Source organism: Rhamphochromis sp. 'chilingali', assembly GCF_963969265.1.
Source record: "Rhamphochromis sp. 'chilingali' genome assembly, chromosome: 16".
NCBI lineage: Eukaryota > Metazoa > Chordata > Actinopteri > Cichliformes > Cichlidae > Rhamphochromis > Rhamphochromis sp. 'chilingali'.
In genome coordinates this window covers 23,293,114-23,306,369 of record NC_137943.1, presented here as the reverse complement: position 1 = coordinate 23,306,369, position 13,256 = coordinate 23,293,114, and the positions used below count along the sequence as shown (strand labels likewise).

The 13,256-nt window shown below is 39.2% G+C and overlaps 1 protein-coding gene and 1 long non-coding RNA gene across 2 annotated transcripts; one reads left to right on the top strand and one right to left on the bottom strand.

Annotated features, from left to right (window-relative positions):
- Positions 1-1,370: 1,370 nt before the first annotated feature.
- On the bottom strand, positions 1,371-7,009 carry LOC308383407. The gene is made up of 3 exons (XR_013969134.1): positions 6,881-7,009; positions 2,001-2,109; positions 1,371-1,553 (listed from the first exon to the last, which is right to left on the bottom strand). It is a non-coding gene; the product is annotated as an uncharacterized lncRNA (long non-coding RNA).
- A 3,489-nt stretch (positions 7,010-10,498) lies between these two features.
- Positions 10,499-12,833, top strand: LOC308383409 (protein translocase subunit SecA-like; the record flags this gene model as incomplete). The annotated part of the gene is given in 2 exon segments (XM_080861333.1): positions 10,499-12,745; positions 12,747-12,833. Coding segments are annotated over 2 exon segments (2,334 nt in total).
- Between the last annotated feature and the right edge of the window lie 423 nt (positions 12,834-13,256).

The window sequence follows — 13,256 nt, the reverse complement described above, 5'->3', positions numbered from 1 at the left end:
CTCTCTCCCTGTCATTTATTTGGCTCGAAACACATATTAACAAATTGCTCAGTGATGAACAACTACTCAGATCATTTACCTAAGCTGTGCTTTGTCAAAACGAAGTGTGTGTTCATTACACTGACATTCTGTTCTGCAATTGTTATTTACTTGTATTTTATAATTTGACTTTACATACTGCTGGGTGGTTTGTAAAGTTTACAATAACTAGTATTATCATTATACTATATTTTCAAAAATATATAATAATCTCAAAAGTAATGCCTTGGAGTAGAAAATAGTAATGCTTTATTAAAATTTAAAACTAAAGTACAGTATTTGAATGTGTGTATTGTGTCTACTGTTTGTTAACTCACCATATTCATAATGGGTTTGTGGGGTTAGGGGTGTGTGTGTGTGTGTGTGTGTGTGTGGGGGGGGGGGGGGTTAGGGTCTTTAGGTCCCCCCACCCCTGCCACCAGTATATTTTTAAGCAAATATTTCTAACTTTTATTTGAATATTCAGTTTCCTACCATCTTCTCTTAAAGGGTAATTGCCAGGTAATCCGCCCTCCCCCTTCGCACACACATGCACACAAAGAAAACACACAGTATAATTCACAGCCTCGTTATAGTGCATAAATATTTATGCCATTTACACCATCAAACTTAGATTGCTAAGGATGAAGAACCTTTTGTTCTTTAAAGAACCATTTGTAATAGCTGAAGAACCATCCACAAAATAAAAAGGTTCTTTGACGTATGATGGGTCTTTAAAGAACCATGAAGACATCTGAAGAACCATTTAAGAACCATAATTTTTCTGAGTGTAGCGCTGTCCTTAGAAAGTAAACGTTATGAAAGTATTTAGGAAAAAACGCCGCGTATATACTGTTTATCATGACTCTGGTTTTACGTGGCCTATCAACACAATTTAAAAACTGGTATATAACACCTTGTTGCTTTGTCATCTTGAAGTGATCAAGTTTCTTGTTAGTAACGGTAATGGCATTGTAATGATAGTAATTAGTTAGATTACTTGTTACTGAAAAAAGTAACACCATTAGTAACACCGTTACTTATAAAGCTGTTATTCCCATCACTGAATTTAACTGAATATATATGTTGAAGTCTGACATTGATCCTTGATCATATTTGTACCCTAACACAATACTGAAACAGCAGCGAGGTCACTGCTAAAGTGCAGTAAGACTTCAATGGTATTTCTGCTGATACACAGCAAATTACTAATAACACTTTAAACTATTGTGCTTCTTTATGTATGGGCAGGATGAATGTTGTGATGATGCTGTTTTAAATATTTTTAACCTTTTTAACCTTACCATTAAACATTAGGATTCTAACATGTAAATAACAAGAGGCAGCTTTGCATTAAAATCACAGGTTTATTCATTTCATTAAATCAATATTAAAAATTTAGAATTTTTTTTGTTTTTGTTTGTTTTGTTGGTGTTGTTGTTGTTGTTTTAATTGTATGATATTCTGCCTCCAACTGGTCTGGATCATATCTGTAAAGGAGAGTCCCACCCAGCCCATTTGCTCAGTCACTCCATCTACAAAAGAAAAAACCAAAAGCAATAACTGAGTAAATCTAATGAGAAAAAAAACCATAACAAACTTTTATACTCACTTATTTATTGATTCAAGGTTTTCTACTTAATATGCATCGTTGTCGTTTTATGGTCAACCATAAATTAAGGACATTTCAACAAAATTTCTCAGAAAACACGTGACTTTTCTATATTGGGAAGATGGGATGTACCACTGTGAGAGGAGCCTGGTGGAATAGTCCAAGTGAAAATATCTTTAATCTGAAAAGTCAACATTTGTTTTCAGTGTCACGTTTCTAAGCCCTTACATGCCTTGACCTTTGCAAACAGCTCAAATGACTAACTCTGAAAGCAAAAGTAAATAGCTGGTGAAACAACCCCAAAACAGAAAGTTTAAAAAACGTACAAAGCATAACATGTCCCGTTACAACGACTCAAAACGAAACTCACGGGCAGAATAAAAGCTCCGATGGGGACACAAACTGTGGTTTTCTGGATGACACAGCTGTAAACCCAGATGGTGTTGGACATCCTCTGAAGCAAAGACGTGTACCTTTGTCTTTACGTCGAGGCAGCAGGAAATCACACCAAGAGACAGGTGAAAAGCATAAATGTGTTATTTTATATGTGGCAGACTTCAGAACACTTCATGCACATCCAGAGTGAGCTAAGGAGTTTCTTTCATATCTGTTTATATGTGATCAATAATCAAATTTGATTTGATTAAATGACTGATTTTAATGCATATTTCTTTAGTCAAAATGTGATTTATGCGCAGACTTTTAGCTTAACTTCAAGAGGTTATCATAAAGTAGGGCTATTAACTACTAGGAGTTATGGCCATTATTACACATAAAGCATAAAAAAAACTTAATGATGAGAAGTTGTTTTTGTATTGCTTTTATTTTGACATAGCAAGAAAGTAAGTGCTGTATTTTGTGTGTTGTGTGTGTGTGTGTTCATTTCTAGATTTGGCTATTAAATAATCTGTTTGACAGATGGCAATAAGGTTACTGTGCACACACTAAGTTAACCTAATTTGGAGCTATGAAGACACACAGAGCTGCATGGTGTTGTTTAGATGGACTTGTTTTGCATGTTTATATTTCCCAAAGATACAGTTAGAAAATACTGATGGAGAGATGCACTGAGGAGAAAAGACTTTCAGCCAAATTCCTCTGCATATGAGCAACATGGGCTGTCAAAGATATTACTCGTAAAATAAGACACCGGTTAGCATTTTGCACTTCTGCTTTTCCCTTGTTGTTTCTCAGTCCCCCATTCTCTCTTCACAGTTTCTACATCCTCACATATACACAGCAAAAATGCCAGTGTTGATTTTTCAGTGTTAGTAGATTTCAACAGAGTTCCGAGTTAGTTCAACACTTAATCGAGTTAAAATAACACATCGGGAGTTGATTCCTGAAAAGTGTAAGTGTGGACTTTAGTCGTTACTGCATTTTAACACTGTGGGTGTTAAATTAGACCACGCCTTCATTTCCTGTGGAGCTTCGCATTTCAGAATCTTCGGTCGCCATTTTTTCTTGCTGCTGCGGTAAGTTTTATTCGGTCAAATATTAAGTTTTAGATTGATATTAAAACAAGTAACATGATAACTGATGGGCAGATGAAGCTTCATGAAGCATTGAAGCTTTTCATCCAATTGGTTCACCCCAGCGCAAAGCTTCTTGAAGCTTCATTTGCTCTAGTAGGACATCTACTGGACGTAAAAATCAGAGGTGGGACCAAGTCATTGTTTTGCAAGTCTCAAGTAAGTCTCAAGTCTTTATCCTCAAGTCTCAAGTCAAGTCTCAAGTAATGTCAGGCAAGTCAGAGTCGAGTCTCAAGTCACTGGTGTAAAAGTCCGAGTCAAGTCACAAGTCTGAAACTTTGAATTTCAAGTCCTTTCGAGTCTTTAAAAAAAAAAAAATGAAAAAAAAAATGTTGCAGTTATGCTAAATGTAAATATTAGACCATGTAATTTTAAAATCTGTGTTTTTCTCAACACATGACAAAATAGTGAACTTAGAAAATATACACAAATTGTGAAATTGCACCTCTATAAAATGCAGCTCAATTAAACCTAGCTCCAAGAATAATTTTCACGGACAGTTCTGAGATAAGCTGCATGTTATTCTTGGATGCGGTTGTAGGACCAGCTTTAAAATCGCATGACAAAAATATCATACACATTAAAAAAAAACTGTATCACCAACGTAGCCTGGACAACATTTGCTAGTTGGATGAAGTCAGCTATCTCATCGTAGCATATTTATATGCATATTTATAATTATACGGTTCTTGGAGTGAGTGCATACACTCATGAAGTTTAGTAACTTCCGGTCACTGCAACAAGCCCAGGTACAGTTTACCGACGGATGGGTACAGGACCTTGAAATGCACCGTGTAGAAAGTAAAGACCATCGTACGTATCATAAGTTTACCAGTCTCACAAATCGTCATCATAAATACACATTCGTTAACCGTTTATTAATAGGACCTTTGAGCTCAACGGTAATTAATTAGTAGTGGAAATAATTTCTGGTACCCATCACAGAAATGTAGCAGTGACAATAATACTGTATGCTGTAATCGTACTGGGCAATTAGTGATACAAAAAACCTGTTTTATCCTGTGAATAAAAGTATGTGTTTTTGTCAATGTACCATAATAACAGAAGCGAAACACAATATTGTGTCAGGATAATTTACTATTTATGCACAATAAACACAATAAACAAAGAAGCATAGCGCGACAATTTCTGTTCAGCGCCAGACTTGCTTGTAACCTATATCACCAATTATGTTAAGAAAAATGACGTATTAACTACTACAAAACTCTGACCTTCGTGTAAATGCTTGGAGCAGACTAACCTGTGAGCTGGAGTGTTCTGGGACGTTATATTTGATCTTTGAATGGCTGCAATCCAGTCGCGTCTTTGTCACTTCGGAAACATGGCTCGAACAATTTCTCTTCAACGACGTAATCCGATAACAACCGATCTCTTTACCCGTCGGCTTCCCGTGGCTGTCATGCGACCGGCTATTGCAGTTAATAATACAACAGCTTCTTGACATTTTTGTGTTTCTTTTTATCGCTGTATAACTGATTTTAATTGAAAGCCTGCGTGCGCTAGTACCGCTTGCCACGAGTTCCCAGAATCCTTTGCGGTTCTACCCGTGAATGACGTCACATTTTCAATCTCTATATAATATGCGTGTTAAATTTTATATTTGGGGTAAAATATCAAGTCTTTTCAAGTAAACCGGTTCAAGTCCAATTCAAGTCCCAAGTCATTGGTGTAAAAGTCCAAGTCAAGTCACAAGTCTTAGAACATTTTTTCAAGTCAAGTCTAAAGTCATAAAATTAATGACTCGAGTCTGACTCGAGTCCAAGTCATGTGACTCGAGTCCACACCTCTGGTAAAAATATTAGTTGGCAAGAATTTGAAGTGTGGCCTTTTTTCCTATTTCCCGACTCCGCACTCCTTTGCTTGAGTCGGGAAATAGGAATTCAACAAAACTGAACCAGAGTCGTCATTTCAAAGCCAAGTATGTAAGACATAACTGCATGGAGTGTCCATTGTTTAGTTATAGCCTGAGCCTACTGCTGTGTTAATGACATCTTATTTATTCATTTAAGATTTGGGGACAGCATCCACAATACAGTCCACAATATAACATATTGCTGGAGAGACAGCTAGTTAAAATCTTGTCATTTGCTTTTATGTTTATTTTGGGGTGTCCTGTGTTATGGTGCTTTGAGTTTTTGGAGTTTTCTATTACAAATATTCATGGTTAGTTTCTTTGTTTTCATCCTTGGGCTATTCTTATTTACAGTTTTGCTATCTAGCTTAGTTCTTGGTTATAGTTTGCTTTTAGTCACTGTTTCAGTATATACCACCCATCTCTGTGTAAGGTGTTCTCATGCTTTAGTTATTTCCTGGTTTATTTTGGAAACTCTTGTCTCATGTATGTTATATTTAGTTTTGCTTCACTTTGCAATCTGCCTCCTCCTCTGTCTGCTTTTGGGTCCACACTTGAACCAACTCCAAACATGACAGTATCACCATTCACCTTTTTACTTAGAGAAACATACTTAGATGGTACTAAGATGCTGCCGTGATGCCACAAGTTGACAGGGAAGCTTTTGTTTTGGGGGTGCTTAAAATGTAAAATGGAAGCAATTTACAAACAGGATTTGAAATGATGAGTTTATGTCTTTCTTTAAAAGAAGAAAAAGGCTGCTGTTAATTCAACAGATGCCCACAACATGTGGTAAAAGACTTCTAGGCTTAAATCGGGTTAAACGAAGTTGAAAATGTAATGTCTTTTTATGTTGTTTCTGTTTAGCTGCATTCAAATTATTTTATTTGAATGCATATATTACAAGGAGAGCAGAGATGTAATTCAAAGTAAAAGCCTTTTCTATTTTGGAATAAACTGAACATTTATTTGATTAAATACTCTGAAATTATTTTGTTACTTCCACACATATATGAGCTTGAGCCCCAGACTCCAACGGCCAATGCAGTGTATCCCAGGAGCAAATCTGTTTTATTACTCGGTTAAGTCTAATGACTTCAGTGCTGAGTGTATTTGAATAGGCAGTGACCTGTTTTTTAGTTTCCATTGGAAAACAATATTACTGTATCCCACTTTTTTCAAAGATTCTTTTAGTAAATATGTCACTGGCTGCAATTGTGTGCAAGCTTTTTCACCAGTCTACTGTTCTTTACAGCACTGTCGCCCACTATTATTTATTTATTTACTTTTTCAAAAATGACCTCTGACAAGAAAGCCTAATTTCTGCTGTTCAATACCAGAGAAATTGAAACTTTTACAAATTATGCCAAATTGCAAAATGCTTAGCTCTGTCTCTAATAAAACCTTTCCCGAGGGGGATGTAAGCTGGCAACATAAACAGGGATATGTGGTCCAACTGGCCCAGGCGGGTGATGGTGAGGCTTTGTAGTAGCTCTGTTTAATGTTGGAGCAGACTTTATCCTTTTCGCAGATGTAGCACAGTTTACATGCAGGTGAAATTTGGGGAACACTACTTTTAAGTCCACATGATTAAAGACGTCAGCTTTAATGTGTGCTGCTTCTTATTCATCTTTCTTATTCAGGTGGGTGTGAATGGCATTATGTAGAAGGCTAAGGGCTGAGTTAGATTTAGCATTGGAAGCTATATCTAGTGCCGTGGTCAGAATAGCTTGAATCTCACGAGGAAGAAAAATCTCACAAACTCTAAGTCTGGAGAGCAGTGATTGTCCACAGTCTTAGTATTATTTGCTCATTTTTCATTAATATAAAGGGAAAGACCCCCACCTTGCTGTTGTTTCTTTGAGTTCTGGTTTCTGTATTGACAAGTGCATTGGGTTTTGCTGGGTAAATCCTCTGCAGCAGTCCCCAGTGAGTCTATTATCTTCCAGCTGTAGCCTCAGCTCATCCCCTTTGTTAATAATCGTGGTTTGTGAGGAAAAGGCTGGGCAGCGTAGGTTTGTGCAGTGTTTTCTTTACCCTTTCTCACTCACCAGCTTGGCAGGCTCATTTTTGTTTCCTGTATCACTGCCTCTGCCTTCTATCCCAATTGATCCCAGGATCCTGTCTTGGGAGATGACCTAAACCAGCGCTTGAGTGATACTTTTTGCCTAAATGCTCTGGCACTGCCTTGGGGTAGTCTGTGATCATTAAGTTGTTCTTTCTTTTTTTTTTCTTCTAGAAACCTTTCTTCTAGACACCAAAACATCAAAAATGGGTAATGAATTACCAAAGGAGAGTAACATGGGAAGCTCCCTGAGATGCTGCAAATGTTTTAAAGTCTTGCCTCCATGCAAATCATTTGATGACTTCTACAAAAGTACTATTCATGGGCGATACGTATATGTGTTCAATGGAGGTGAATACTACAGACCAGTTGGTTACGATGATGCATATGAGTGTGATTATTGCTTTAATAAGCCAATCAGAGATCAAGAGGAAATGAGAAGAGAAGAGGAGAGGAAGAGAAGAGAGGAGGAGAGGAGAAGAGAAGAGGAGAGAAGAAGAGAGGAGGAAAGGAGAAGAGAAGAGGAGAGAAGAAGAGAGGAGGAAAGGAGAAGAGAAGAGGAAAGACAGAGAAGAGAGGAAGAGTGGAGAAGAGAAGAGGAGAGAAGAAGAGAGGAGGAGAGGAGAAGAGAAGAGGAGAGGAGAAGAGAAGAGGAGAGAAGAAGAGAGGAGGAAAGGAACAGAAGGGAGGAGGAGTGGAGAAGAGAAGAGGAGAGGAGAAGGGAGGAGGAGGAGAGGAAAAAAGAAGAGGAAAGAAAGAGAAGAGAGCAGGAGAGGAGAAGGGAAGAGGAGAGGAGAAGAGAGGAGGAGAGGAGAAGAGAAGAGGAAAGGAAGAGAAGAGAGGAGGAGTGGAGAAGGGAAGAGGAAAGGAAGAGAAGAGAGGAGGAGTGGAGAAGGGAAGAGGAGAGGAGAGGAGAAGAGGAGAGGAGAAGAGAGGAGGAGAAGAGGAGAGGAGAGGAGCAACAGAAAGAAAAACTGAGTCAAAGACTAAAGGAATCTCACCAACAAGCTAAAGAGCAGCTTGAGAAACAATTGAGCAGCTACATCTTAGATGAATGTGAGTCCAAGCGAGATGTTCTAATAGGGTGTCTGGATGAATTTGCAGCTTACTGTGAATCAAGTAGTGACAGTGATGACCTTCTTGAAATCCTCTCAGTGAAATGCAGTCTCCCAGTTTCAAATCTCAATCTGAATCAGCTCAGTGAGATCCTTTCAGTCCTGGACAAACTTCTGTTTGATGAGTGGATTCGTGCTCCTCCATCCATTAGCACTCTGCAGCACACTCAGGTGTTCATCACAGAGCTCTGTGCTCTGTCTCTGGAAATATCTGAAGGAGTTTCCCTACAAACCATCTCCAATCATATGCAGTCCCTTTTGGTATCCATCAGCCAATCAGCATGTGGTGTTTTTGAGAGTTTCCTCTTGTCTCAAGCCCTGTATCTGAACCTGATGCATGTTTTCAATGACCGTGACAGATCTGATAATGATGCTGTCCTCATAGCCAAACAATGGGCAGAATATGAGATTTCCACTGAGAACCTCTTTATAATTGAATTCCTGAGCACCCTCACATCATCACTGCAGAGTGCAGTTGGAAGAGCCTCTGTGTTCACTTTAAAGATGGAAATCCAGTGTTTAAAGCTTCTCTTATTCACACTCACAGATCTAAATGGAAAAGAAGCCCACTCAAAATCCACTGAAATGCTCCTCAAACTTGTACAAAGAAACCAATGGACTCCAATGGAAGCAGTCACTCTGCTTAAAGCACTGTCACAGAAATATGCAGATGATGATTCCATAACTCAAATCCTTACCTTGGTACGAGTGTATGACATACCACCAGACTGGATAGATGACTGTGGGCACTCTCTAATCCAGCTCCTTGAATCTGCTGCTGCTGAGAGATTTTGTCAGGATTTACAAAAGACTCTAAGAGGAAACGATGAGAACAGTGTAACTGCAGTTCTAGCAGAAGTAAAGATGTTGTGGAATTTGGATGACTCTGTCATTGATATGATAAAAAACATTAACACTGGTGTCCTGAAATATACAGAAAATGTACCAAAAGAAGAAACTTTTATGAAAGATTCATTTAAATGTGAATCTTTGAATGCAGACAACATACAGAAATGTCTGTGTCAGCTCTGCAAAGCAGTGTTCAACATAAGAGGCCGGTGGCCCACAGTGAGGCAGGTGGTGCGGTGGTGTGGACTGGTGCTGACTCATAAAAGTGGAGTGGTACAACTGGTTGGTGTGGAAGAAGACCCATGTGTTACAGCCATGTTTGCAGCCATGCAAGTCTGCATGGGAAACAAATTGGACATTGTGCTGAGCTCTGATCTTCACTCAGAGGAGCAAACAAAGGAGTGGTCTGACTTCTACAAGCACCTTAACATTTCACTTAACACAAACGTGAAGAAGACTGACCTATCATTCCAGGATGTCTATGAAGCAGACATTGTTTATGGTACAATGGATGATTTTGTGTCAGATTATGTTCAACATGGCATACAGGCAATGGAAACAGGGCATACACCGTTTAGTCGTGGATTTATTATTGAAAAACAAAGTCTCAGTGCTCTGCATGCTCTGGAACTTTCAAGACTCAAAGACGATGACTCCCTGGTGTTTGCTGCGGAGGTCCTGCAGAACCTCATGAGTAAATTTCACAGTGAAGATGTGGGACTGATACACATGTTTATTAAGGCCCTTTTTCAGGTCCTTCACAGTACCCTAAACAAAGACACAATCACTGACAATAAAATCATCACAATCTCAAAGAAAATCACCAGAAAGGAACTGCTTTTTAATGAGATCTTCATTTTGACCTTTCTGGAGAATCTGATGAAAAGTTTTGTTAGTGAAACAGAAGCTGTTAAAAACATGACAGATCCTGCAGGCAAGTGGTGTTTGGAGATTTTATTTGCCTGTGTGGAACAATTTCAAGACTCAAAAAAAAAAAAAACCAAAGGAGTTTTTGAGATGGTTTCAAATCTTGGGGAACAAAGACTTTGGTCACCAGTAGAGGCCTTAAACGTTCTTGAAGCATTAACTATACACCATCATGATAAAAGCTGTATTTCCATCATGAAGATTTTACATTTGGTGGAAACATATCAGGTTTCTTCCAAGTGGAAAGATGAAAACAATAAATCTCTCCTTGAGCTCATAGATTCATGCACAACTAAGAATCTGATCCAGCATCTAGAAAAGAGCCTTAAAGATGAGAAAACTGAAAGCATTGACAACCTTTTTTATGAAATACGGCAGATGAAAGAAATTGACGAACAAACACTGAGTAAATCATACAACATAGTAACTCATGTAACAAACCTCATCGAAACTGGTGAAATTAAAAAACAGAGAGATATACGGCGAGCTAGGACTCTGAGTCACAGCATGGAGACAGAGGACCTTCAGGAAGTTCTTGCAGTCTTATGCAATGCTGTACACCTCCACAAAGATGAAAGGAAGTGGTTTCCCAGGGCAACTCAGATGATAAGCTGGTGCCTGTTGGCCTTGTCTGACACTGGGAAGCTCCTGGAGATGGGAACTGGAGAAGGGAAGTCTTGTGTCATAGCGATGTTTGCAGTGCTGCGTGTGCTTAGAGGTGAAAAGGTGGATGTGGTGTCCAGCTCCTCTGTGTTATGTCAAAGAGATGCTAAAGAATGGGCAGAATTTTACAAATACTTTGGCATTACAGTCGACACAAACACAAATAAAAATGAGGATAAAGATCGGAAAGAATGCTATCAGAAGGACGTGGTCTATGGAACCATTGAAGCCTTTGCTGCTGATCACCTTCGCCAAATATTTGAGATGAAGGATGTGAGGCCTGATCGTAACTTTCAGTGCATCATTATCGATGAAGTGGACTCACTGCTGCTGGATCAGGGAGTGCAGCTGACATACCTGTCCAGCCCCATGGTCTCCATGCAGCACCTGAACATTATTCTCACCATGATCTGGAGCCACGTCAGTCAGTATGGCTTCCTATCTACAGGACATCAGACATTTGTACGAGGTCCTCCTGCTTCATTCTTCAAGGCCATCTATGACTCAATGAACACAGAAGACACTGAAATTAGTGATCCAATGGACATTTTAACTATTGCTGAAGAATCCAACATTGTGCCAAAAGGATTTTCAGAAGATATCTACAAGAGTGAAAACCATGAACTTCTCATTAAACTGAAAACAGTGAGTCAGGATGCTATGGTTGACTTTTTCAAAGAAATTGAGGACTATGTGCCTTACGGCTTTACTGTTTACACGCTAGATGACAAGGGACTGCTCTGTCTTCAAAAGTGCAGTCCATACAATGACCTGGACATCCCAGAGCTTTCATTTCTTGTCTTGGAGGAAGGATTGTGTTGTCCTCTCTATAAGTCAGAAGAAGTTCTTGTCAAGCCCATTGCAGAATTGATCTCTGAGAGTATTCAGTACACCCCATGTGAAAACAATAAAGACAAAATCAGCATTCCTGGATTCTTGAAGACTCTGGTGGAGAAGAAAGTCTCAGTGTGGGTTCAGAATGCCTTTCTGGCAATGTTACTGAAACAAGGACAAGAATATGTCGTAGAAAATGACAACGTCTGTCCAGTGGACTTCAGATCCACTGGTATTGTTGAACTGAATAAGAAATGGGGTGATGGTCTGCAGCAGTTTGTGGAGATTAAACACCAAGTCAAACTGAGCACAATTTCAACAGTGACAAACTACATTTCCAACGTTTCTTTTTTTGAGAAATACCAGGGGAAAATATACGGAACAACAGGAACACTGGGGAGCAAAGCAGACATTCAGTTTTTGCAGGACCTGTATCCAAATCTCTCTGTGTGCAAAATACCAACATTCAACAGGAAAAAGTTATTTGAGGTCAAAGGTACTCTGAAAAAAACAGCTGAAGAATGGGAATCTGAAATAAAAGATGTGGTCACGGCTCAGATTTCCCCAAATTCATACAGAGAAGGAAGAGCAGCGTTGGTGATCTGTGAAACTATCAACAAAGCCAAAGAGATCTACGAAGAGCTGAAGAGCAGCATCCCAAATAAAAAATTGATTCTCTACTGCCGCAGTGACAGAGACAGTTTGAGTAAAATAGACAAGGAGCTGCTTCCTGGTGATGTCATTGTTGCCACAAACCTTGCCGGCCGTGGCACAGACATTAAAGTGTCCACAGAGGTGAACAATAATGGAGGGTTATTTGTGATCCTCTCTTTCCTTGCTGAGAACACAAGAGTGGAACTCCAGGCTTTTGGAAGAACTGCACGCAAAGGTAAACCTGGATCTGCTCAGATAATCATTTCCACTGAACACCTGCAGCCATCTTTCAGCACAGTGTCCTCTCTGGAGGAAGCCAAGAGCACAAGAGACAGACTTGCAGCAGAAAAGATAAGTTACATGATGAACGATGTTGCTGAGATGAAACTGCGGGAGGACCTGTTTTCAGAATACTGTGAAACACTTCAAGATATTTATGACACCACTGATGGAGACGAGGAAAGAGCTGTTGTTGCCATCATGAATGAGTTCTGGGGGATTTGGCTGCAAACTAAATCAGAAGAAATTGATCAGTTGAAGAGAAATGAACTGCAAGAGAGTCTGAAAGCTGATTTGTCAAAGGCAAAAAGTCAGTCTGAAAGTCAGACTTCACCATGTTCCAGCATTTATCACTACATCAAGTTTGGAAATATTGCACTGGATGAAAAAAAGTGGGATGCTGCAGCCATAATGTTTGAAAAAGCCATGAAACAGGATAAAAGCTGGGCAGCTGTAGCATTTTACAATCATGCATACTGTACTATACAACAAAAGAAATCAGATTATCTCCCTAAGGCCATAGATGATCTAACAAAGGCACAGGAATCTTTGAGGTTTCTTAATGAGGAACTAATAGTCTGTCTTCAGTTTGTAAAAATGTCCTCTGCAGACTCAGCCAACAGCAACACAACCAGCCTGGAAAAACAGTTATCAACCAGGTCCACAATGTATAGTTACTTTGAAAAAAACATTACTGAGGCCATCCAAAAGTTACGAGAAATAAGAGAGAAAGGGAGGGATGCAATAGCCCCAAAATCCCCAATGTTCTCACTATTTTCAGATGCTGATAAAGATCTCCAAGATGAAGCTTACAATCTCTACAGACGAGGTCTGA